Raw genomic sequence first — 23379 nt, 5'->3', positions numbered from 1 at the left:
TGTAAGTGAAGGAGATGATTGTATATAGGAAATTGTATGGAAAAGGGACCGTTAACTATCTGCCGAGTAGAGGAAGAAACATTTGTTTTGCTTGCTGGTTCAGTATCAAGGACACATCTTGAGCAGGAGGTCTGCTGAATAACACACAGGTTACTCTGTAAATCAAGTGACCCCCACGGATGGACAGTTATTTAATTATGCTTTGGTTTGCATGTTTGTCCTCTAGCAGTCCACACAGCTCAATACAAAAAGAGTGATATTTCATTTTCATCCTCTTGTTTCTTCTTGTACTGCAGGCCAGTAATTATGCTCATGTTATGCAAGTCACATGGAAATACATGGAAAAGAAAAGGGCAGAGACCTAGGAGAAGAGTTAGAGGCGGGTTCTCCAGCTGAATGTGAAAATATTTTCCTTCTGAGAAAATGAGGAGAAAGGCTCCTTCTCTTCTGGAGGAAAGGGCATGCTGATGAGCAGAGGCGGGTCCCTGCAGCCAAATGGGAGCAGATGATAATCTCCTCAGTTTGGACCTGTCACTAAGTGAAAGAAAATGTGACCTCCCATAATGCTACTGAGGAGACCTTACCTATAAATATATTTCCCGCTCTCTGAAATGAGGGGTTTTGTCATTTTAATGAGGACACCAAGTCTTTACCTTCACAGACTTAATATTAATTGGGACCATTTCTGAAGCTGGAGTTCTTTGTACACTGCCAGAACATTGAAAAGTTCAATATTACCTTTTAATAATATGTTTGAGCAGGTGAATCCATCAGCCCTGGTACTAAAGAGCACAGTGCAGTGGATGTATTCATATCCTGCCATCATTAGTTCTCAGCTTCTCCTTTTTGACTATTCCTATGTGGGAAGAATATTTCTCTTTATGGAGATGATTGCTCCTCAAATCTGAAGGCTGCCAGTTCACCATGGCTATATGAAAGTACAAAGGCAGCTGTGAACACCTCCTTTTAGAGGAGCCACTCAGTGCAAAATCCCAGACATGTTTTTTCTACAACCAAAGATCAAAAAGGATTTTGTGCCATTAAAAAAAAATTTAATGCCTGTCTAGGTTTCTTCAATGGCATAAAGGAAACAAACAAACAACAACAAAACAGAAGTAAATTCAGGAAGTCAGCCATCCTTACAAAGATGTATTACAGGAGATGGTAAAAAAATGTTACTAAGTCACAGGTGGAAGAATGTGCAACAATCCCCTCAAGGCTCATCAAAAAGTTTGAGCTAGTGTGATTCACAAAGGAAAAAAGCCAAAAAGAACAATGAGTGGGAAGAAAGAGAGGGAGATGGTATGAGCATGACTTACTGGGGGTGGCTGCAGGCCAGTTCACACAAAATCTCAAGTGGGTTGTGTGACCTCACAATGCCTTGCTTTTCTTGCCTCTTGTCTTAGTCATCTAGGGCCACAATAACAGAAATACCACAAGTGGACAGATGTTTATTCTCTCACAGTCTAGTAGGCTACAAGTCTAAATTCAGGGTGCCAGCTCCAGGGGAAGGCTTTCTCTCTCTGTCAGCTCTGGAGGAAGGTCCTTGTCATCAATCTTCTCTTGGTCTAGGAGCTTCTCCGTACAGGAACCCCGGGTCCAAATTATGCGCTCTGTTCCTGGCACTGCTTTCTTGGTGGTATGAGGTCCTCTACTCTCTGCTTGCTTCACTTTCCTTTACCTCTTGTAAGATAAAAGGTGAGGCAGGCCACACCCCAGGGAAACTCCCTTTACATTGGATCAGGGATGTGACCTAAGTAAGGGTGTTAAAATCCCACCCTAATTCTCTTTAACATAATCTAACCTTGCCTCATTAACCACAGGCAGAGATTAGGATTTGCAACACATAGGAAAATTACATCAATCACAAAATGGAGGACAACCACACAATACTGGGAATCATGACCTAACCAAGTTGACACATATTTTGGGGGGACACAGTTCAATCCATGACACCTCTACAGTCATTATCTCCACTCCAATCAGGCTCTGTCAGCCTGGATGCAACTGGGACCTCATCATTTCCCCTTCCAGATCTCTAAATTCATCTCTCAAAACAGTATCCTTGACTGCCAGTTATCTCACTGTCCCTCATCATTCCAAGACTCTGCTTATCTTTCCTTGCTGAGACCTTTAATCTCTTGGGATGGCAACTTTATCAACTCGATTAATTGTTTTGTGGCCAAACAGATGCCACTGGAAACTCCTCAGCACTCTGTATTCCTTCAGCCTTCTCAAATCCCTGGCCAGGCTTACTATGCCAATCTCCAACTCATGGTCACTCGACTCTACTTTCTCAGCTCTTTATCCTGCGCTGCAGACAGCTCTTACAAGATGTTGCAGAGCTGGGCAGTCCTGGTCAATGCAGACTCATGTTGGCCCTTGCTGATGAGCCTCTCTCATTTTGCACTGATTTTGTCCTTTCATACTCCCCACAGCACTTATTTCAGATCTGCTCCTCCTTCCTTATGGTCTCATTTCTGAATAGTTTCTGTAATCGATAGACTAATCTCTTACTATATGGAGAAGCATGGGCAGCATATGTACTTTCTGCTTTACCTCTTGTTTCAGAGGAAGAGGTTTCTCCCCTCTCTAAAGAAAATGCCATCTGAGTTTGGATCACTTCCCATTCTTCTTCTCCAGGATTGCACTTCCATAATTACCCATAAGTACTCTTTCATTCTCCAGCACCTTCAATCTCATATTCTCCATGGCCTCTTTCCCTTCTGTCTACAAATATTTGCTATCTAACAACAAACAACATACCTTTAACTTTGTTACCAATATATTAGTTACCATTCATTATACCTGTATTTCCTTTTGCTCATTATTCAACTTCTTGACCTGTGGTCTTTGACTACTTTCTCTCCTCTTTAGGGTATATATTCTGGCCCCTACTTCTATCACTACTAAAATAGCTCTTGCTCAACACTGTTGCTCTCAATTTCTATCATCTTTGTAACATCTGATAATGTTGATTTCTCCCTGGTTCTATAAATTCTTCTCTTGTTGTTTCCACAATCCATTGTTTTTCTAGTTTTCTTCTCAGTCTCTCAGATTGCTCTTTTTCTAATTTCTCCACAAACTCCTCTTCCTTTCCTTCTCCCTTACTGTGGTAGCCCCCAGAGTTTTATACTCAGATCTTTGCTCTTCATTCTCTCACTTGCCTTTTGTGGTAATTTATTCATATTTTAGGGCTTCAGCCAATGGTTCAATATACTACCATCTTCTACTCCTACTTTCTTCAACCCTGACTCAAATAAAAATCCTTTTTTTAAAAAAAACTTATTGTGGTAAAAATATATATAACACAACATTTTCCAACTCAACATTTTTACACATATAATTCAGTGGCACCAATTACATTCATCATGTTGTGCAACAATCACCAATATCTGTTGCCAAATTTTCTATCACTCATCATTAACTATACTCACTGTTTCCTAAACAACGACTCCCCTTCCCACCCCACCCCTGGTAACCACTAATAAACTTTAGTCTCTATACATTTGTCTATTCTAGATATTTCATATAAAGTTGGGATCATACAATTATTTGTCCTTTCAAATATAAATCCTTTATGCCTATTTCCTAACTACCTGCTGTCTGGAACTGAGCTCACCATTATTTTGAAATCAGCCTCATTTATCAGCCCATTTCTGTCAGTTCTACCACCAACCCTCCAATTTCCCAGAATAGAAAACTTAAGACCCATTCTGCATTCTTTCCTTTTCTTCTTCATCTATATCCAATCTGGCACCAAAGACTTAAGTTTATTCCTCTGAAATGACTCCTAGCATCTTTAATCTCCATTGCCTCCTCCTCTATCATTTTCTCTCAGTTTCCGTTGCCTTTACTCTAGTACCAGCCTTTAAAATTTCACATCTCAATTCCTACAAAGGTCTCTGACTGGTCTCTCTTAATGTAAAATTATCCCATAAATATATATAATTTGTGCTGCTTTCATCATATTAGTGGCACAGTCAAGACATGCTAATGGTTCCATATTACTTACTATGCTAAGTCTAAGATCAGCATTCATGGTCCCCCATAGCCTGGGTCCACCTTGCTTACTCAAATCTTTTATATGCCCATATACACATCATGCTTATTTTCCTCTTTAAGCCCCACTTCTTCTACTCCTCCCTTCCCTTCATCAAGATGCTTACCTGCCCTCATCTTGTCCAAAACTGGTCATCTTTCATGGCCCTGTTTAAGCTCACTGAGTATGACTACTCTGGCCCACACTGGTACCTCTTGGCCTACTGCATTCTAAGCAATAATCTCTTCTAGATTAGTACCACACAGTATTTCTTATATTTTATGTGCACTTACTATATTATGAGTTTATTGAGTACAAACATACAGCTCTATTACCCTCAGCTTATAGGACATACCTAAATAAATAAATTAATTAAATAAACCAAACCCATTGCCATCGAGTCAATTCCAACTCATAGCACCCTATAGGACAAAGTAGAACTAACTACCCCATAGGGTTTCCGAGGAGTGGCTGGTGGATTTGAACTGCCAACCTTTCAGTTAGTGGCCATAGCTCTTAACCACTGCGCCACCAGGGCTCCTATATAAAAAAAAAATTTTTTTTATATAGTGCTTGCTAATTAATTGGTCGAAATCCTAAAATGGGAATAATGGGAGGCCGTGGGAGAGTAGAAAGGAGGCTGGATATCAAGGGAAGAGAAACCTTTGGCTAGAACAATGAAGGAGAATTAATCTAAGTCAATATATGTATAGTTTCTCAAAATGTGCTCCCTGGATCGCCAGCATCTAAATCATTTAGGATGCGAGATAAAATGCAGTTTTCTGAACCTCACTGCAGACCTACTTAATCAATTCTGAAGCTCAGGAATCTGAATGTTTAAAAGTATCCCAAGTGATTCTCACGTATACCAAATCTGAGAACTACTAGTCTACAATGAAGATGGCAGAAGATAAATGCTGAACGGGAACAGCTGGCTATTCTTATGTTTACTGGGTACATGTGCTCTCCATCATGGCTAACAATAGAATGAAATAATGTCCCACTATCATGGTTTGCTTTAACGTGATTCTCCCTCTTCAATACATTTCTTTGATCACAGCAGTCCCCTCTTCCATGGAAAGAGTATTTCAAATACTGCATCACAAATATGGGCTGGCAAGCATAGAGTCTCTTGAAGTATAGTAATTTTGTGGCACTCCAAGGAAAGCAACTGAGACTGCTAGGTTGATTTTGACTCTTAATTCCACTGGGAAGTCAGAGCTAACCAGAAACATGCTATAGGCTCCTGGAATTTAGGCTTGGCAGCATGGAAAGAAAAAAACAAACAAAAAAACAACTCTGAGATCTAGTTTCTTAAGCTTTTAATTGGAACCAAGCAATAAGTAAAACATGTAGCTGATTTAGATAAAAACTGAGGACTGTCTCACTGGCTCACGCTGAGCAGGATTTCTGCACTTGAGTACTACAGCAGCGAGATAACAAAATTAGATACGATCGAGGGGAAGAAAAATGCTCAAAAGTCCTTGAATTAAAATGAATTGAAACCTTCTGGGAGAAAAGCTATTTGATAAGCTTCATTAAGTATATTGTAGATAGCTTTATTTGACAAAGCAGCATCCTGGCATGTGGAACAGGAAAGAAAACAGCTATAAGATGATCTGTCAGGGAGTTTCCAGTCTCTAAACGAATAAGGTTCTGTGTAGTAGCCAATACAGCTTTTAACTCAAAAGAGATACAGAAGCAAAATGCAATTATATAACACTAGTAAGTTACATTCAATCTGAATCTCCCATACGCCCCTCTCCTTCCCCAATAACTTCTCAAACTCAGTAATTTATCAGGTGGATGCTCAAACTTATAGTTGCATTTATTTCATAACACTGGATAAACACTCTATACGTACTGCAGATACTGCAGTGGAGACAATCCCACAAGTCAAAGGTTAATCAGTTATAAAACATCCTAAGCACTTAAATAATTTGAATAGCTCAATTATTATTAAACTCTTTTGTTTATTTTGGCTCTAAGTTTGTAGCATTTATTTGCAGTAAATAGTTCAGTGTTCTGAAAATGCTAACTGTCCAGTGATGACAAAGGGTTTATTCAATATAGATGTTTGTTTGTATGTTTAGGGATCTAACATATGGGAAAAGTGGTGGGAAACTCAGATGCAACAGCTAATGAATTCCTTCAAAAAAAATCTGACTTCATCATTTTCTTAAGAGTTGTATGGAGTGAAGATTCTAGGACCACTCAAGTGGCTATAGAGCTGCTATCTTCCATATTCAAGTACTGGAACCAGGATATTCAGATTTGACTTATCAATCAATCAATCAATCTCTCTTTCTCTCTCACACATACACACACATGCACATGTTTATTGAGCATGTAGTAGGTACCAGGCAGTATGGCAGGTGCTCCCACTAGACTATGAGCTCTTCAAGGGCAAGGCCAGTATATTATTATATCTCCAATGTCAAGTACAGTGCTTGGCATATAAAAAAATAGTTATTGAAGGAATGAATGAATAAATGAGCCCACTGAATTTTCACAACATCCCTGTTAGATGGCTTTTATAACGTACTTCTTACAAGTAAGGAAGCTAAGGCTCAGCGAGAAAGAAGTCCCTCCTCAGTCAAGGACAGAGCTGACATTAGAACTCAAGTGTCCTAACTTTAAGTCCAGTGCTTTTTCACTGTTATCTTATAGACTCCTAAGATTTGCTGGAATGATTTGCCTGAAAACACTGGTTTTCTAGTTGATATTTTATTTTCCCTGTGGCAATTCCCCTGCAAGATCTGTTATGAAATTGAAGGGTTCAGGTGTTGTCATATTGCTCAGTAGGTTTGCCCTATGGGTCCACCAGGGACCCACACTGTGGCCTCCGCCTGACACTGAGGTCCTATAAGCCTTTATCCATACAACTGCTTGTGGATTTCCATTTAGTCCCGATATATTCCCAAATAACCACAGCAGAAGGCAGCAGACAGGCAGACTGTGATATATTGTAGATATTTCCTTTTGGTTGTAGATTCTCTTTTATCTTTATGATTTCTTTATGGAACTATTTAATTTTTATGCAGACAAATTTATCAAAAATTTACTTTAGGATTTCTAACACTGATGACTGTCATCCCCAAATTATATAACCCAACTTTATGGTTTCTATATTTTCTTTTGCTATATGTATCTTTTTTAAAAAATACATTTCAATCTTAAATTCATCTATAATTAATTTTGGTGTCAGGTATAAGTGAGGTAGGGATCTACTTATTTTTCCCAGAAGGTTAACTAGTTACCCATTTATGAATATGGTCTCTTATGGTTTATCCTGCATAATATAATATTAATAAATTCAAAACGAGCACAGAATAATATTGCCTAACTGCCTACTGCTTCTTGGAAAAGAAAGTCTACTTTCAATTAGGTGCTACAATGAAAGATGGGAATAAATGAAGACCATTGAAAATCCTGTAACCACAAGGTTGATATTCAGCCAGTGTGTACTTGTACAGCCTTACCAATTGTTTCTAGCTGGTGTCCAGTCTAACTGGAAGGTGTTCACACCTTACTGGGTATTAAAAAATTTTAATATCATTCCTACAAGCAAGTGTTGCTTAAATAAAACAAAACAAATTTATTCTTACCTGATTCCTCAGTTTCTTTTGTTTGTGTTGTTTCTTCTATTTCATCATCAGACATTTCCATTTCTTCTTCTCGCCTGATTCCCATTAGTTCATCATTGTGAATGTTGCGAATTTCCTAAGGTTAAAATGTATACTTTTTAGATGGTAAAGCCTTGCAAATGTGAGGAAATGAACAGGGTTAAAGATAAAATAAAGCACAGCTTTTTTGGGGAGGGGGCATACAACAAAACCTTAGCACACCCTTACAGCAAAGGCATAGCGGCACTCAAATAGCAAAGGAAAAACAGACTGTAGTCTACTCTATCCTACTTAAAGCCTTCTTTCCATACCCAGGGCTCTGGCAATCTATGACTCTTGTATCTCTCCCATGGTAGAGAGTACTTCAGGTCATGAAGCACCCCTCACCTCTTACTCACATAGAATTCTGCACTTTCTGTTAGGAGTTCTCTCATTTTCACCTTCTGATGTCTGACCCTTTGATTTTGCTGCTTGCTACCTCCTTCCCTCCCCACTTACAGTTTTACCTCCTTCCCTCCCCCCTTACAGTTTTACTCAACAGAACTCTTAATCATGTTTTTGCAGGTTTACGAGTTACAGCAAAAACAAGCTGTCAGGAGTAAGCTCCTACCAACCAACTCTCCCATGGATAGCAACTTTAAACTCTGGACAAAACACAAAATGATACAAAATAAAATCCACAACTATTTGTTGGCACTGGAGAATGAACAAATGCAGGGTTATTCTGAAGAGCAGCTGATACTAGGAAGAAGTGAACAGCACAGGTGAGCTTCCCAGTTTTTTAAGAGTCTCATGGTCTGAGAGCAGACCAGAGCTAGCACCTCACAGGGTGGCTAAAACCCTTATAGAAAACCTACAGTCTTATGGTCTAAGGAACTGGAGGAGAGAATTCATGGTAAGCATATGCACTGGAAAGTGGGGAGCGGGGGGAGGAATCCCAAGAAGGAGAAAGCCAAAGAAGGAGAGTTCCAATTTCTGTAGATAAGATCTGTCCAAATTTCTGCATGACCCCTGAACCATGCATGCACAGGCAGGACAGATTCTAAGCAGCACAGCTAAGGCTGAAAGAACAGAACTGAGACGTCAGCTGCCATCTAAGAGACAGAGTTTTCAGTTTGAATCCAACTAAGTAAATTGACCATTAAAACAAAACAAACAAGGTCAACATTCTTCGGAGAAATATAACAGAATCCAGAGTCTTCACAAAATAATATTCACAATATCCTGGATAAAATCCACAATTGCTTGACATACAAAGAACTGGAAGGAGTGATCCACTCTCAAGATAAAAGACAATCAACATAGGTCAAACGCTGAAATGACCCAGATGTGAGAACTAGCAGACAAGGATTTTAAAGCAGCTATTATAACTACGCTCAGTGAAGCAAAGGAAATATGCTCGTAAAGAATGAAAAGATAGGAAATCTCAGCAGAGAAATAGAAACTATTAAGAAGAACCAAATGGAAGTTCTAAAACTGAAAAAAATGTAATAATAAAGGGATAACTTAAATAAATGATATAAATTTGTCCAATCTGAAGAACAGAGAGAAGCATATACATTAAAGAAAAACACTAATAGAGACTTAGGGACTTGTGGGGTCACATCCAAAGGTCTAACATACATGTTACTAGAACATAACACAGAGAGAGAATGATTTTAAAAAATTGAATAATGATTAAAGAGTTCCCAAATTTGGTGAAAGACATTAATCTACAGATTTAAGAAGCTTAGTGAAACCCAAGCAGGATATATGTGAAAAAAAAAGCATACTAGGGACATTATAGTCAAATGTTAAGTACTAAAGATAAGGAGAAAATCTTGAAAGCAACCAGAGAAAAACAACACATTATATACACGGGAACAATGATTTGAATACTTTGGTCTCTTTCAGAAACAACGAAGGCCAGAAATTGGTGGAACAATATCTTTAAAGTGCTAGAAGAAAAAAAAATCAGTTTACTTAGAATACTGCATTCAGAGAAAATTTCTTTAAGAATGAAAATGAGATAAAGACATTTCCAGACATACAAAACCTGAGAAAATTCACCACCAGCAGACTTGCACTACAAGAAATGCTAAACGATGTTCTTTAGGCTGAAGGAAAGTGCTAGCGGTTGTAAACTTAGATATTCATTAAGGTCTAAAGATCACTGGACACGACCAAGATCACACTGAAAAGTCAGTTAAAAAAAAAAGTAAGGAGGACTGTGCATTTTGGAGTAGGCTGCAATCATTTAGAGGCCACCTGATGCCTGGCAGAGGCTCCTCAGCATCAAGTTGAGAATTTCCTGCCTAGGTTAGTCCCAACTGGGCTGTTATGAAGGAAATATTCAAAGCTGCCTGCTAAAAATTGCCTCCATTTTAACCAAACCCAACCCAATGCCGTCGAGTCTATTCCAACTCATAGCAACCCTATAAGTCAGAGTAGTACTGCTCCATAGGGTTTCCAAGGCTGTGTAATCTTTATGGGAGCAGACTGCTACATCCTCCTCCCATAGAACAGCTTCTGGGTTTGAACCGCTGACCTTTTGGTTAGCAGCCAAATGCTTAACCACTGCACCACCAGGCTTCCTTTGCCTCCATTTAGGGGGACTATAAATATTTGAAATGGATTTCTTAATCATTAATGTTATAGTTAATCACTATCCCAACCAATAGCCTCTTTTTTTATTCCTCTTATCAGGAAAAATAATGGATTCTATATCAGGCTAAGTTTTTGCTAACAATAAATAAAAACCAAAACCAGTGCCGTCGAGTCGATTCCGACTCATAGTGACCCTATAGGACGGAGTAGGACTGCCCCGTAGAGTTTCCAAGGAGCGCCTGGCAGATTCAAACTGCCGGCCCTTTGGTTAGCAGCTGTAGCACTTAACTACTACGCCACCAGGGTTTCCTAACAATAAATAAAAGACTCTTTAAAAAAGGTGAGCTGTTCAGCATCATCACTGATAAAGTTAAGAAGTAATAGGAAAAACCAGATGCTAACATAGCATCTCCCATGTGCTGCAGGGCCATTACTTAAAACAGGCGAAAATAACAACTTGCTTGAGAAAAATGAAGTCTAAAGGACTGTGTCAAGACAGACATTTGTTATGTCTTATTCAAACTCACCGCACAGAGAACAATACAAGAATTGCTCATTTCTAAGAATTCATCCTATCTCCAGAGTCTGGGTTTCAGTTATCATCAAAGAGCTGTTCTTGGAAGGGTAATTATAATAAGTTTGACACTGGCAAATTGTGAATATTGTATAACTTACTGCATCTCCTAGTTGCCTAACAAAAACGTAGGCTGTCAGAGTGTATAAGCAGAGACCGTCTCAAGTCACAAACATTCCACTTAACTCTAGGAACTTTACTATCTTTCTCATAAAAGTAAATTGTGTTCCTTCTAGGGAAATGTCCCAGGGCAGCAAGATCTAGGTGAGAGCTAAGTAGCTTCTCAGCAACCACAAAGCATCTTTCTGTTTCCAGCTGGGTAAGAGAGCATAATCTCTTCTTAGAAGCACAAAAAGTTCAGTTACTAAGTGATACAGCTTATCTACAAGTCTTTCACATCTTAAAAAAAAAAAAAAAAACCCTAGAAATATAACAGACCTATGGGAAAATTTTACCGAAATGCCTAAAAACACTCCAGGAACAAGAATTATCAGTTCCATTTAGCTGATAATGAAATGACAGCAAGAAAAACTAAGAGGAAGTTTGCTCTAAGTTACTCAGAGTCGGGCACAGTGAGAGAGCTCAGAACCCTCTAAACACTAGACAATCCTTCTTAGCTACAAAGAAACTATGGGTCTTATTGTTCTTCTATATATACCCAACACTAAGTTATATGAATGGGACAAAAGGCAAAGAGAACATCATAGGTTATAGGGTACCATACTAAAGTAAACTTATGGGGAAGTATTTAGTAAATGACAGTACACCCAAGTAAAGCAAGTGAGATTTTAATTCCTTGAAAACCTTACCATAAAATCACTTGATATCTGAGATGCCTATTTTTTTGCATTTTCCAGTTAGATCAAAAAGTTCTACTTTGGGAAATAAACCCTAACAAATATCTTCAGAGTGAAGGGCTAAAAGGTGGCATTTACCTGAGAAAGACACCATAACTAGCTTGGACATAACTGCAGGAAGGAGGAGGACTATGAGCCACTGAAGTGCAAGCAGCAAGGGAAACAGCTCCTGATTTGCCCCATTTTCCATGGTGACATTTGGATTCAGTGCTGCAGCCATAGGAGCGGCAATGGCATGCATAAACATTTTCTGTCAATCTGCATTTTTAAATCTGGCCCTAAAACTGACTGGGTCAGGTCACTGATAGACTACATCATAAAAGGTGAACAGGCCTATTAAAGTTTCTGCACCATTCTCCTGCCCAGTCAACATCTGTACCTTCCCCAGTAGGTCTGTGATATTTTTCATCTAAATAGTGAACTGTTAGTGATTTTGGGGAATGTGTTATACTAGCTTTGTGTCTGTCGTAATGGTAACTTTTTCTGAGGCTAAGAAATTCACATACCGCTCTACAATGGAGAACAAAACACTTTCATATAGAATAAAACTGAAACCCAAGACAGAGGAAAACGCATGAAAAGAGTCATTTTTGTACCACACGACATTTTTTCATTTATCATAAAGTAAGCAAATCATCAATGGTTGCACGTTAATTATCTAACTACAGTAGTTTTCACAAAAATTTGTGTGGATTTAAACTCATTTTATTCCTCCTTTATGATAGGAACACTATCACAGAAAATTAAAGTTTCTACCCTTTTATTAAACGTGTTGTTGTTGAGAATGTACACAGCAAAACATACACCAATTCAACAGTTTCTACATGTACCATTTAGTAACACCGATCACATTCTCCAAGTTGTGCAACCATTCTTATCCTCCTTTTCTGAGTCGTTCCTCCCCAACTGCTCCCTAAGGTTCCTATCTAATCTTTTGAGTTGCTATTATCAATTTGATCCCATATAGCTAGTTCTTCAAGGAGCATAATGCTCAAGGCAGACCTTTTTTTTTTTTTACTAGTTAAGCTAAACTACTGCTTGGTTTTAAGAAGATTTCAGGGCATACTTTTGGTTTAAGGTTTAAAGATTATATCAGGGCAATAGTTTCAGGGGTTCATCCAACCTTCATGTCTCCAGGAAGTCTACAGTCAATAAGAATTTGAAATCTGTTCTGCATTTCCCCCTTTTGATCAGGATTCTTCTACGGAATCTTTGATCAAAATGTTGAGTAATGATAGCAGGGCACCATCCAGTTCTTCTATTCTCATGGCATAGGAGGCAGCTGTTCATGGAGGCAGTTAGCCACACATTCCATATCCTCCTCCTATTCCTGACTCTCCTTCTTCCTGTTGCAAATAGAGACCAATTGTTGTGCCTCGGATGGCCGCTTGAAAGCTTTTAAGATTCTAGGTACTACACCACAAACTAGGAGGTCGAACAGAAGCACTAAGCATGTTATTAGGCCAGTTAACTGGGATGATCCACAAAACCATGACCTTAAACTTCCAAACCAAGGAACCAAATCCCATGAGGTTTTGGGTTATATATAAGCAGCCTGAGCAGCTATTCTTTTTTTTTTTTTTTTGTCTTTGTTGTAAATATATCTATCACACAGCTTTTGTCAATTCAAGTTTTTACAGGTGTACAACTTATTGACAGCAGTTACAATAATCGGCTGTGTGTATTAATATGTTTTTTGATGGCTGAAACCAAATAGCTAGTGTTAGTGCAAATGGGCCCTAAAACAAGGGTATGTGGATGATTTGGATATCCATCTGCAAATAGTTTCTCAGAGTTTAGAATAGTAGGCCTATAAATCTAGAAAGAAAGTTATTTCAGCATCAAAGTATTTCCTTTTATGAGAATGCTGACACTCACCAAGCCCTTTTCCTCTGGCCCAGTGGTGTAAAACCTCATATTAAAGAGGAAGCAAAGGGGTATCTTCCAGTGCCTACTGCTATGGCTGTAGTTTTTATACATCATTCCAGATTTAGCTTCTTATCTAATGATTCTATAGACTAAGAGTTCCCACAACACACAGAACTGCTGGTAAGGTCACTGTAGACACTGACCTTCAGTAAGGGGAAGGACATCAGTCTTCTCTTACCACTCTTTCCAACTATCTGAGCAGGAGCCTCACATACATCCCATTGCCGTTGAATTGATTCTGACTCATAGTGACCCTATACGTATGAGTCTCACATACATACAAAGCAGCAAAGTAAACCAGTGAAAAAGACTCACTGGCAAACTAGTCTGCCTAGCATATGCTACCAAAGTCAGTGCCTAAGCTCTCCCAAGGTGGGAACTTTTCCTTCTCACTTCGTAGCCTTTCTCTCACCAGAGTAAGACAGTGTTGGCCGCTGGTAGAAGGATAATCATGGGACAAGGAACAGGTCCTTTGTGACAGAAGGAGGTCACTGGCTGGCTTGTTCCCAGAGGCAACTGGTAAAAAAGGCTATATGTCATAAACTTCCATCTTGCTGAAACCTCTGAATTATGAGTTGCAGCTTTGATGCCTAGGCTAAGAAAAAGTGGATTAAGTCCAGTGGATTAAGTCTTAGAGATGCTCTGACTCTCAGTGGGATGCTAAGAGGCAGCCACAATTATAAGAGGACAGTTACTTTGCTTCCCACAGGATACTTCTTTCCAGGCCTCAGAGTTGTGTGTTATTGACTGGAAGTATGCAGAGGGGGAGAAAAGCCATGATTTAAAGAGCCACCAATATAAAGCAGAAGAGATCTTTCAGGTTTACGGAATGAAATGCCAGAGGAAGGCCACAAGCTATGTTCTGTGCTCAATAGTTTTCCTTATCAACATTCAGGTATTCAAGGTGGACCTTCATTCAGTCCAATCAAACAGGCAGAAGACTTTTTCTGGATTTTTACAAAGTCTACAAGACACAGTATGAAATATGTAGCTCTCGCCAAGTCATGCTGACTGCGTATCGTATCCTCTTCATTCTGCCAAGGAGGCTCTGCTACAATATTGGGTGATAGGGTTCAGAGTCTTAGTTCTTTACAGGCCTGGAGAAATATCCAGCCCACTAGCATAACTACTTTTATTGTAAATGTAATTAAACTCAGGCCTAGACCTACTGTATAGGTAGGCTGGAGACAACTACAGCAAGCCTTGATGAATAGTACTGATGAAGAATATTTTATGGCAAAACAGTTTATAAAAGGGTTGTGGCCTAGGCAAGTCAGTGCTCTAACCTGAGGCTCCCTTCCTTCTACTAAAAGACACTATTGTATTGGCAGGGTAAAGGGTAGGGCACTTCAGGCAGCTCCTTTTGCTCCCTAAGAGGGATACAAGAGTTTAAGCATTGAAGGGAGGGTACAGACTTAATACTACTTCTCTATAATTGTAAGACACATTGACTATTTTCTTCTCAACCTTAATTCTCAATCCAAAAGCATTTGGATATTTTTAATTTAGTGTACTAAACTCTACTCTTCCCCTGATCACCTTAGTAACCCTTCTAGCTTACTGAGGACAAAGACTATTTCTCATCCTGTTTTGCCTGATATAATACCAACAAAAATCAAACCCATTGCCACTGAGTGAATTCAGACTCATAGCAACCCTAGGGGACAGAGTAGAACTGCCCCACAAGGTTTCCAAGGAGTGCCTGATGGATTTGAACTGCCGACCTTTTGGTTAGCAGCTATAGCTCTTAACCACCGTGCCACCAGGGCATAAAACCAGAGACAGAGAAGGTGCTCAGTAAACATTTGAATTGAAATGTTGAATTTTGTTTGTAGAGGCTCAACAACATGAGGTAGCCCTAAGATTCCAGGTATGGACCCTAAAATCATTTTATATTACAATAAGACCATAGCTTCCTTTTTGTTCCTAATTATTATTATTTTTTTAATAATTAAACAATGACTCTAAAGCATCCTTTGGGCTGATGTCTCCAGGGGTTTCTCTCCAATGAGCCTCTGGATCTGATGACTCAGAGACCATCAGTTTATGAAAAGTTTGGTTTATTTTCCCCTAAACACCCTTCCTGGTTTTCAAATTGTTGCCATAGGAACTATCCCATATAATCTAACAAAGGACAGAGAGAACAGATTATTATCTTTATTTTACAGACGAGGAAATGGAGGTCCACAAAGGTTAAATGACTTGCTCAAGGCAATAACGCAGTTTGTATCAGAGCTCAAAGTAAGAAGAGTAATTTCTAGTCCTGCATTAACCACTTGCTAACTGTGAGCTTTCGTGTAAATCACTACACGTGGGTGTCATACCTACTCTGTATCCCTTACGGAGTTGTTAGTAATAAATAGAATAATACTATTTACCATTTATGTAGACTGCTTTTATTATTTCCAATTTACAGATGAAGAAACAGAGACTGAGAAAGGTTGAATAACTTGCTCCAAGTCACCCAGCTATAACGTGTCAGAGCTGAGATTTGAATTCATACCCGATTCCACATCTAACGCTCTACCTACCACACCACATCTATTGTGAGGCTCACATAGGTGAGATAACCGATGTGAAAGTGCTTATAAAATGTAAAGGCCTTAAAAATGCTATTCAAATGTTAAAGAATATGACACCCTGCATTGACAGATGTAACAGGATCGCTGCCAGACTGGCAAAGAGGACTTAGAATCGAAGTTGAAAAAGTTGCTGCATATATAGATTGAAAGTGTCAGGGCTGGGTAAGGAAGTTGCCCTCAGGAACAGAAGAGATTGAGGCATATGTCTACCATTGCCAAAGGTAGATCAGTGAAAACAAACCTCCCATCTCAGCTTTTAATCTCGGATTCAGAATAGCAACCTATAATCGCGTCGTACATATTCTAGTATTACACTAAAAATGTCACTTCGGCACAAGCAGAGAGGTATGTGTCAACCTTAATCTGAAACCAGAGTCCTCTGTTACCTTTAAAGCTGCCACCTGTAAAGACTGCTGAATGGGTTTGATAAAAGAAGCTCAGAAATTGCAGGCCTCCAGTGTAACACCAGGCAGCTTCCAGCCTCAAATGTCAAGACACTCTAATAAATGTAAGACAGCCCTAATATTACTAACACTAAAAGCAGAGGTCACTAATTATTGTTGTACCCAAGACTAGCCAGCTTAGAGAAATAAACTTACAATTATTGCGGCTATAGTTTCACTACTAAGGTTTCCACCCAGCAAAAGGCACTCAAGGTAACACGTGAACATTTATTACCCTTTTGGCAGCAGGTGATCTGGGCACAATGACAGGCTGTGGAACACGTCTTAAAGTGTTTCATTAGGGCCTTGTGACACTATTTAATGTTGGCTAAACTCCAAATCAATAACTTGTTAAAGAAAGAAACTGTCCCCCTGAGGGGCTCCCAGAGTAAAAAGTTACCAACCTCAGCTTGTTTGCACCAAACGCTGATGTTTTTACGCTGGGCTTTTGTGAAGTGGTCCCAGGCCTTTTGTTTCGAGGCGGAATGGTACACAGCCACGATCTGCTCAACTGTGGCGTCAAATCAGCAGTTGAATCAGGCCAGGGTATCATCCAGGGATGGCAAAAGAGAAGAGAAAAGACATAAAAGAGAGGCATTAGGCTTGCTATCTTCTTGTTATGACATTTTGCTAGACTGCGGTCGTGCTTGGAAAAGGCTGTGTGGTACCAAGATTCTCAAGGAAACTCAAAGGCAGAAATATCAATACACAGAAAGAAAAAAGTGAACTCCAGACGGCCTGGGGTGAAATGGTGCCTAACGCTACAATGCGGGCAGTCTGGATTCATTCCAGCAGGCGAGGCAAGAGTTGTAGTGAATGGGATTTTGTACTACTGACCCCGCACAGCATTGCAACAAGCGGCAAACTGTACCAGCCCTTCCTCCCACTGCCTCCTTTCATCAGCTGGCCCTTCAAAGTGAGCCTGGGTTCTTTACTTCAACAGAATTTACCCTTGTCCTATTCAGAGATATGTTTAGCCAGAAGCTTCAAACCAAACCTAAGATGGATTGCATTTACTTCAAGTCCACTTAGACTCGTTGACTGGAGGAATATAAGTTTTATGAAGGAATGCTGTGTAAGTGCAGTCCTAGGGAGTATTTTGCAGGGTTGCTTAACATGTCAGACGGGAAATTGTGTATAAATATTCTGGGGGCTTTATCCTAACTAGTTCAAGAGAGGAAGCCAAGACACGACTCTTTTGGAAAAAGAAAAGTAGGACGAGAGCCCCTACCTGGCTGGGTGTTCACAGTAAGAAAACACAGAGGTGGTCTTTCTTTCTTTACAGTACTGTTTGTACTGTCTTCTAATGATTTTCGCACTTACAGCCCCATGATGCTTGCTGCTCTCTTTCTACTTATTCTCAGGTCCTCAAGACATGTGCTTTCTCCTCCTAGATTCTATGCCCACATACACTTTCAAAATAAAAATGGAAAATGGAAAAACTCCTCCTTATTCCCAATTATCTACGAGTCAAGAATACTACATGGCAAGAGTGGACCATAACTGTTTAAAAGCAAAATCATAAAACTATACCCTTATTCTTAAGGTGAATTCAGTTTCTTACTGAAAAGATGTGAGTGTATAGTTCTATAATATAGTGAGCAAATACATGAGATTTTCTCTCTTCTGTCTCATTTAAGAGACCTTGCAAAGGTTTGGAGCAGCATGTCTCTTTGAAAATGGCCATTTCAGTGGCTTCCCACTCCCTGTCATAGTGTCTATGATATCCAGCAAAGGAAAGGAAAAAAACACAAAAAGTAGGATGAGCAAATTTGGCTCCTATTCAGTCACCTTGGGAAACACAATTACATTTATCACTAAAAGGGAGTATCTAAAAAGTATATTACATAATAAGTATGATCCAAATCTGAAGAAAAGATGAAAAATGCTTCAGCAAAGAAATCCTAAATTCTCTCCACTCAGGCCCAGGAAAAATGGAAACTTACCTTGAGAACCAGAAAACGGAAAAGTGCAGGATGGTGCCCTACGTGTTAACTGTTTCTAAGGAGTTGAAGAAGATGAAAATAGGCAATGCCCACATGTGTCCTGTGCACCTGGAACTTGGACACTTGGTACTATCATGACAGCACAAGGCAGAGAAGAAGGAAGCCTTGCCCATCACACAGGGATGGCTCTGTAAGTCCAGGCTCCTGTGTATAGAGAGTGGTGACTAAGAGCCCTCTCACCCTCCGGCAGAACTTAGGCTTCTACTCACACTGAATGAGAATTCCAGAAAGGGCCTGTTTGAACTTCTCCTTTGCTTCTTCCATGTCTTTCTCATGGGTAGCTTTCTCATTCACCAAGCGGCGGACGTGGCTATTGGCTGACTGGATCATGGAGTAGAAGTTGTTGGCACTGCGACGGTTCACCTCACCTCGCTCGATCCAGGTGAGCAAGGTCTGCACAGCTTCAGAGAATTTGGAATCATCTGAAAAAAGAGAATTATATTTAGAACCATCAAAGGTAACTGAATCTTAATCTATTTCCCTAATATGCTGGCGAAGAGACCACCATGGCTTTGGGTAGTGGTTGTTAAATGAACTGCTGAGGGAGCTACACACACACACACACACACACACTTGCACACAGGCAACAGAGAGACAGAGTGAAAGTCTCTATACGCAGCCAGATTGATGTGGTCTATGAAGAATTTTCAGAAAGAGAATTGTTTTGTTTTTCCCTAAGGGGAAAAAAAATTGTCTGTCATGGATTGAATTGTGTCCCCACAAAATATGTGTCAATGTTGTTAAGCCATGATTCCCAGTATTGTGTGGTTGTCTTCCATTTTGTGATTGTAATTTTATGCTAAAGAGGATTAGGGTGGGATTGTAACACCACCCTTACTCAGGTCGCCTCCCTGATCCAAGGTAAACAGAGTTTCCCTAGGGTGTGGCCTGCACCCCAGGAAAGGAAGCAAGCAGAAGAGTTGGGGACCTCATACCACCAAAAAAGCAGCACCAGGAGCAGAGTGTGTCCTTTGGACACGGGGTCCCTGCGCCTAAGAAGCTCCTCTGCCAGGGAGAAGATTGAGGACAAGGACCTTCCTCCAGAGCTGACAGAGAAAGCCTTCCCCTGGAGCTGATGCCCTGGATTTGGACTTGGAGCCTACTTAACTGTGAGAGAATAAACTTCTCTTTGTTAAAGACATCCACTTGTGGTATTTCTGTTATAGCAGCACTGGATGCCTAAGACATTATCGCTTTCACTTACTGCAAATTTCTTCACCTCTCTGATGTGTGTGTGTGTGCGTGAATGAACAGTGAAGGAACTTCAGAATTATACAATTCTGGGTTTTAGTAGGGAAAAGTAAACTTGAGCCCTGACTTTCACTTGACTTTGACAGTAACTTTACCCTGGATCCACAGAATTATAGTGTTAGAAGGAGCCTTAAGAAAGAGTTAAGGGATTAATTCTTAAGGTATAAGCACTTACATCTTCAACCTCTTATAACAATACTCCTGAATCCAATCCACAGCCCCAGGCCTTCTACTCTGTCACAGTCACAATCTATTTTGATGCAATTCATTTTATTTCCACATTTCTCCACATCCTGCTTCTCCTGCCTAAGGAACCCTCCAAGTAGATTTCTGCAGCTAGTTAGGAGTTATTCTCTGATGTTCAAATAGTTAGCACAGCTCTTCCAAAGCTTCTGGTCCAGCTCCCTGCAATAGATACTTATAGATTCTGCTGCTTGAGACCCCTCAGAGAAGAGTCCATTAGCATCCCATTGAAGCCCTGTTCTAGGGCTTCATATCCCTCTCCGGCCAGAAACTTCTATGTTGAAAGATTTTTTTTTTAATTTAGAATCTTTAGTTTAATTTTCCAGCACTATGAAAAAAATCTGACAATATTAACATAGTTCAAATGAACTATGTTTTTCCTTTGCCACAGTTTAACCCTAAAAATGATAAATCCATTCAACTCGATCTGGCCTTGAGTTGTGTGCTATGCCTCTGTGGGTGGGCAAGCACACGCTCACTGCAATGTGAACTTCTTGCCTTGCATCCTTTATTCAGTGCAGACATATAAGGAGAGGTCAGCCTTTATGTTCATGCTCAGATTTTGCTTCTCTTGAGGTCTACATGACCAGCAAATTCATTTTTTTAAAAAACTCAAATAGGCTTGTTTGGTACCATGTATACAGTTTTGGACCTGGCATCTTACCAATGCTTTCGGGGTTTCCAGTTTTTCAAAGGGTAATCATTATTTTTGTGTCTCTGTTCTGGACTCTAGGTTTTCTCCTTCTCTGTTATAGGAAGACAACATCAGTTCAAGCAAGGGAGTTCTGAAATGTGTGAATCCCTTAGGCTATATGGTGCAAACAAGTTGGATGAATGAGACCTATTTGGAAAGAGGAAATAGCGGCATCTTGCTGAGCCTACAGCATAAGGAGCAGGGACAGTTCATTCCATTAGAGCTAGATGGGTGTCATCAATAAGATCAACAGGACAGCAGCTCAATAAAATCAGCCATATTCAGAGAATGACAAAAGCTGGTTTTGAGCTACTAACACAGGAGGCCAGGCAGGGCAACTAATGTTAAATTAGCAAAATGCCTCTGAGAGTCAAGCAAGGGGAACAGGAATCAAAACTAAAGATAAAATAGTCCAATTCTGCAGTGTCTAGAAGTCGCCATAGCCACTGTGTGGAATAAGTTGGTCATTTTAATGTATTAAACACTTTTAGGCGGTGTTAGCTAAGAATTTGAGGAATCTAAGAAGAATATGCACTGTGACTACACCTCTCTGGGCCTCTGCTTTGTCATCTGTAAGATGGGGATTTAACCAGAGTTTTTCAGGGCTATATTAAGGTCTATCATTCTGATTCACTCAGTTGATTTACAATTCAAATTTATAATTTGTATCTACTATGAAAGATTATGAAAGAGGTGGAAACCCTGGTGGTATAGTGGTTAAGTGCTACAGCTGCTAACCAAAAGGTCGGCAGTTTGAATTCACCAGGCGCTCCTTGGAAACTCTATGGGACAGTTCTACTCTGTCCTATAGGTTCGCTATGAGTCGGAATTGACTCGATGGTAATGGGTTTGGTTTTAGGTTATGAAAGAGGGAGCATAAGTCCCAAGTCATGGGTCATAGCTGAAATTCTCTGACGTGGAAAAGTGGGAAAACTTGTTTCTTCCTAGTCACCTAAAGTCTGGAGATAAAAATGCCATCCCTTGGGACAGTAACGGAGCAGAGACATAGGTGAAAGGGATAAATTTCCTGGCTCTTCCAAAAGCAAAGAAGTTTCCTGAATAAACTGAATGATTCGAAGGCCAGCGTAGCAGGGACAGGGGTCTGGGGACCATGGTTTCAGGGGACATCTAAGTCAATTGGCATAACCTATTAAGGAAACATTCTGCATCCCACTTTGAAGAGTGGCGTCTGGGGTCTTAAACACTAGCAAGCGGCCATCTAAGATGCATCTATTGGTCTCAACCCACCTGGATCAAAGGAGAATGAAGAACACCAAGGACACAAGGTGATTATGAGCCCAAGAGACAGGAAGGGCCACGTGAACCAGCAACTACATCATCCTGAGACCAGGAGAACTAGATGGTGCCCGGCTACAACCCATGACTGCCTTGACAGGGAACACAACAGAGAACCCCTGAGGGAGCAAGAGAGCAGTGGGATGCAGACCCCAAATTCTCATAAGACCAGACTTAATGGTCTGATTGAGACTAGAAGGACCTCAGTGGTCATGGCCCCCAGACCTTCTGTTGGCCCAGGACAGGAACCATTCCCGAAGCCAACTGTTCAGACATGGATTGGACTGGACAATGGGTTGGAGAGGGATGCTGGAGAGGAGTGGACTTCTTGGATCAGGTGGACACTTGAGACCATGTTGGCATCTCCTGCCTGGAGGGGAGATGAGAAGGTGGAGGGAGTTAGAGGCTGGCAAAATGGACAAGAGGGGAGAGAGTGGAGGGAGAGAGCGGGCTGTCTGATTAGGGGGAGAGTAATTGGGAGTGCATAGCAAGGTGTATATAGGTTTTTGTGTGAGAGACTGACTTGATTTGTAAACTTTCACTTAAAGCACAATAAAAATTATTTTAAAAAATTTCCTGCTTCTTGAGTTACTAGGTAGTATTCTCTATCTGCAAGTCTCCAACACAAGAATTGCTTAAAATCCTTTAATGCAAAACTCAAAGGGTAACTGCCAGCAAACAAATATATTTATTAAATTTCCCTTAATAAAAGGGGTAGAGTTTGTAATCGTGAAACTGGAATGCCTCCTGTACCTTTCAGCTTTTCAGCAACAACACTGCATTCGTGATCTGAATAGTGGACCACAGGGGGTGGGGATGGTGGGCGGAATCTTTCTTCTTCCAGCCTTCGGCGGTGGCGCTCCTCTCTTGCTAGCATGCGCTGTTTACATTCCCACTCATACAGGTCATCTCGAGCCTGCGCAAAGTCAACGTGGAGCCGGCCTGTGTCCTTTTTGTCAGTGCTAGAGCCCAGACGAATGCGGTAACCTAAGTTTACAAGAAGGAGAAACAGAGAGAGGGGTGTAAGAACAGCAATGTTTCAGATGTGGTTGCAGCAGTTTCAAGTGACCTAGTAACACCAGATTCTCTCCCCACTACTAGCAAGGTGAGTGTCATGGATTGAATTGTGTCCCCCCAAAATATCTGTCAACTTGGCTATGTCCTGATTCCCAGTATTGTACGGTTGTCTACCGTTTTGTCATCTGATGTGATTTCCCTATGTGTTCTAAATCCTATCACTATGCTGTAAT

The 23379-nt window shown here is 40.3% G+C and overlaps 1 protein-coding gene across 7 annotated transcripts in view; it reads right to left on the bottom strand.

Annotated features, from left to right (window-relative positions):
* The window catches only part of ENOX2 (ecto-NOX disulfide-thiol exchanger 2), a 348995-nt gene that overhangs the window by 34169 nt on the left and 291447 nt on the right, over positions 1 to 23379 (bottom strand). For all 7 annotated transcript variants that reach the window (XM_049873404.1, XM_049873403.1, XM_049873405.1 and 4 more), the window contains 4 exons: positions 22883 to 23116; positions 18855 to 19067; positions 17044 to 17150; positions 7651 to 7765 (listed from right to left, as the gene is read on the bottom strand). In XM_049873404.1, the coding sequence (XP_049729361.1) occupies positions 7651 to 7765; positions 17044 to 17150; positions 18855 to 19067; positions 22883 to 23116 (669 nt within the window). The remainder of the gene's footprint in view (positions 1 to 7650; positions 7766 to 17043; positions 17151 to 18854; positions 19068 to 22882; positions 23117 to 23379) is intronic.

The sequence above is a fragment of the Elephas maximus genome, chromosome X (assembly GCF_024166365.1).
Source record: "Elephas maximus indicus isolate mEleMax1 chromosome X, mEleMax1 primary haplotype, whole genome shotgun sequence".
NCBI lineage: Eukaryota > Metazoa > Chordata > Mammalia > Proboscidea > Elephantidae > Elephas > Elephas maximus.
This window is presented reverse-complemented; position numbering and strand designations above follow the sequence as displayed.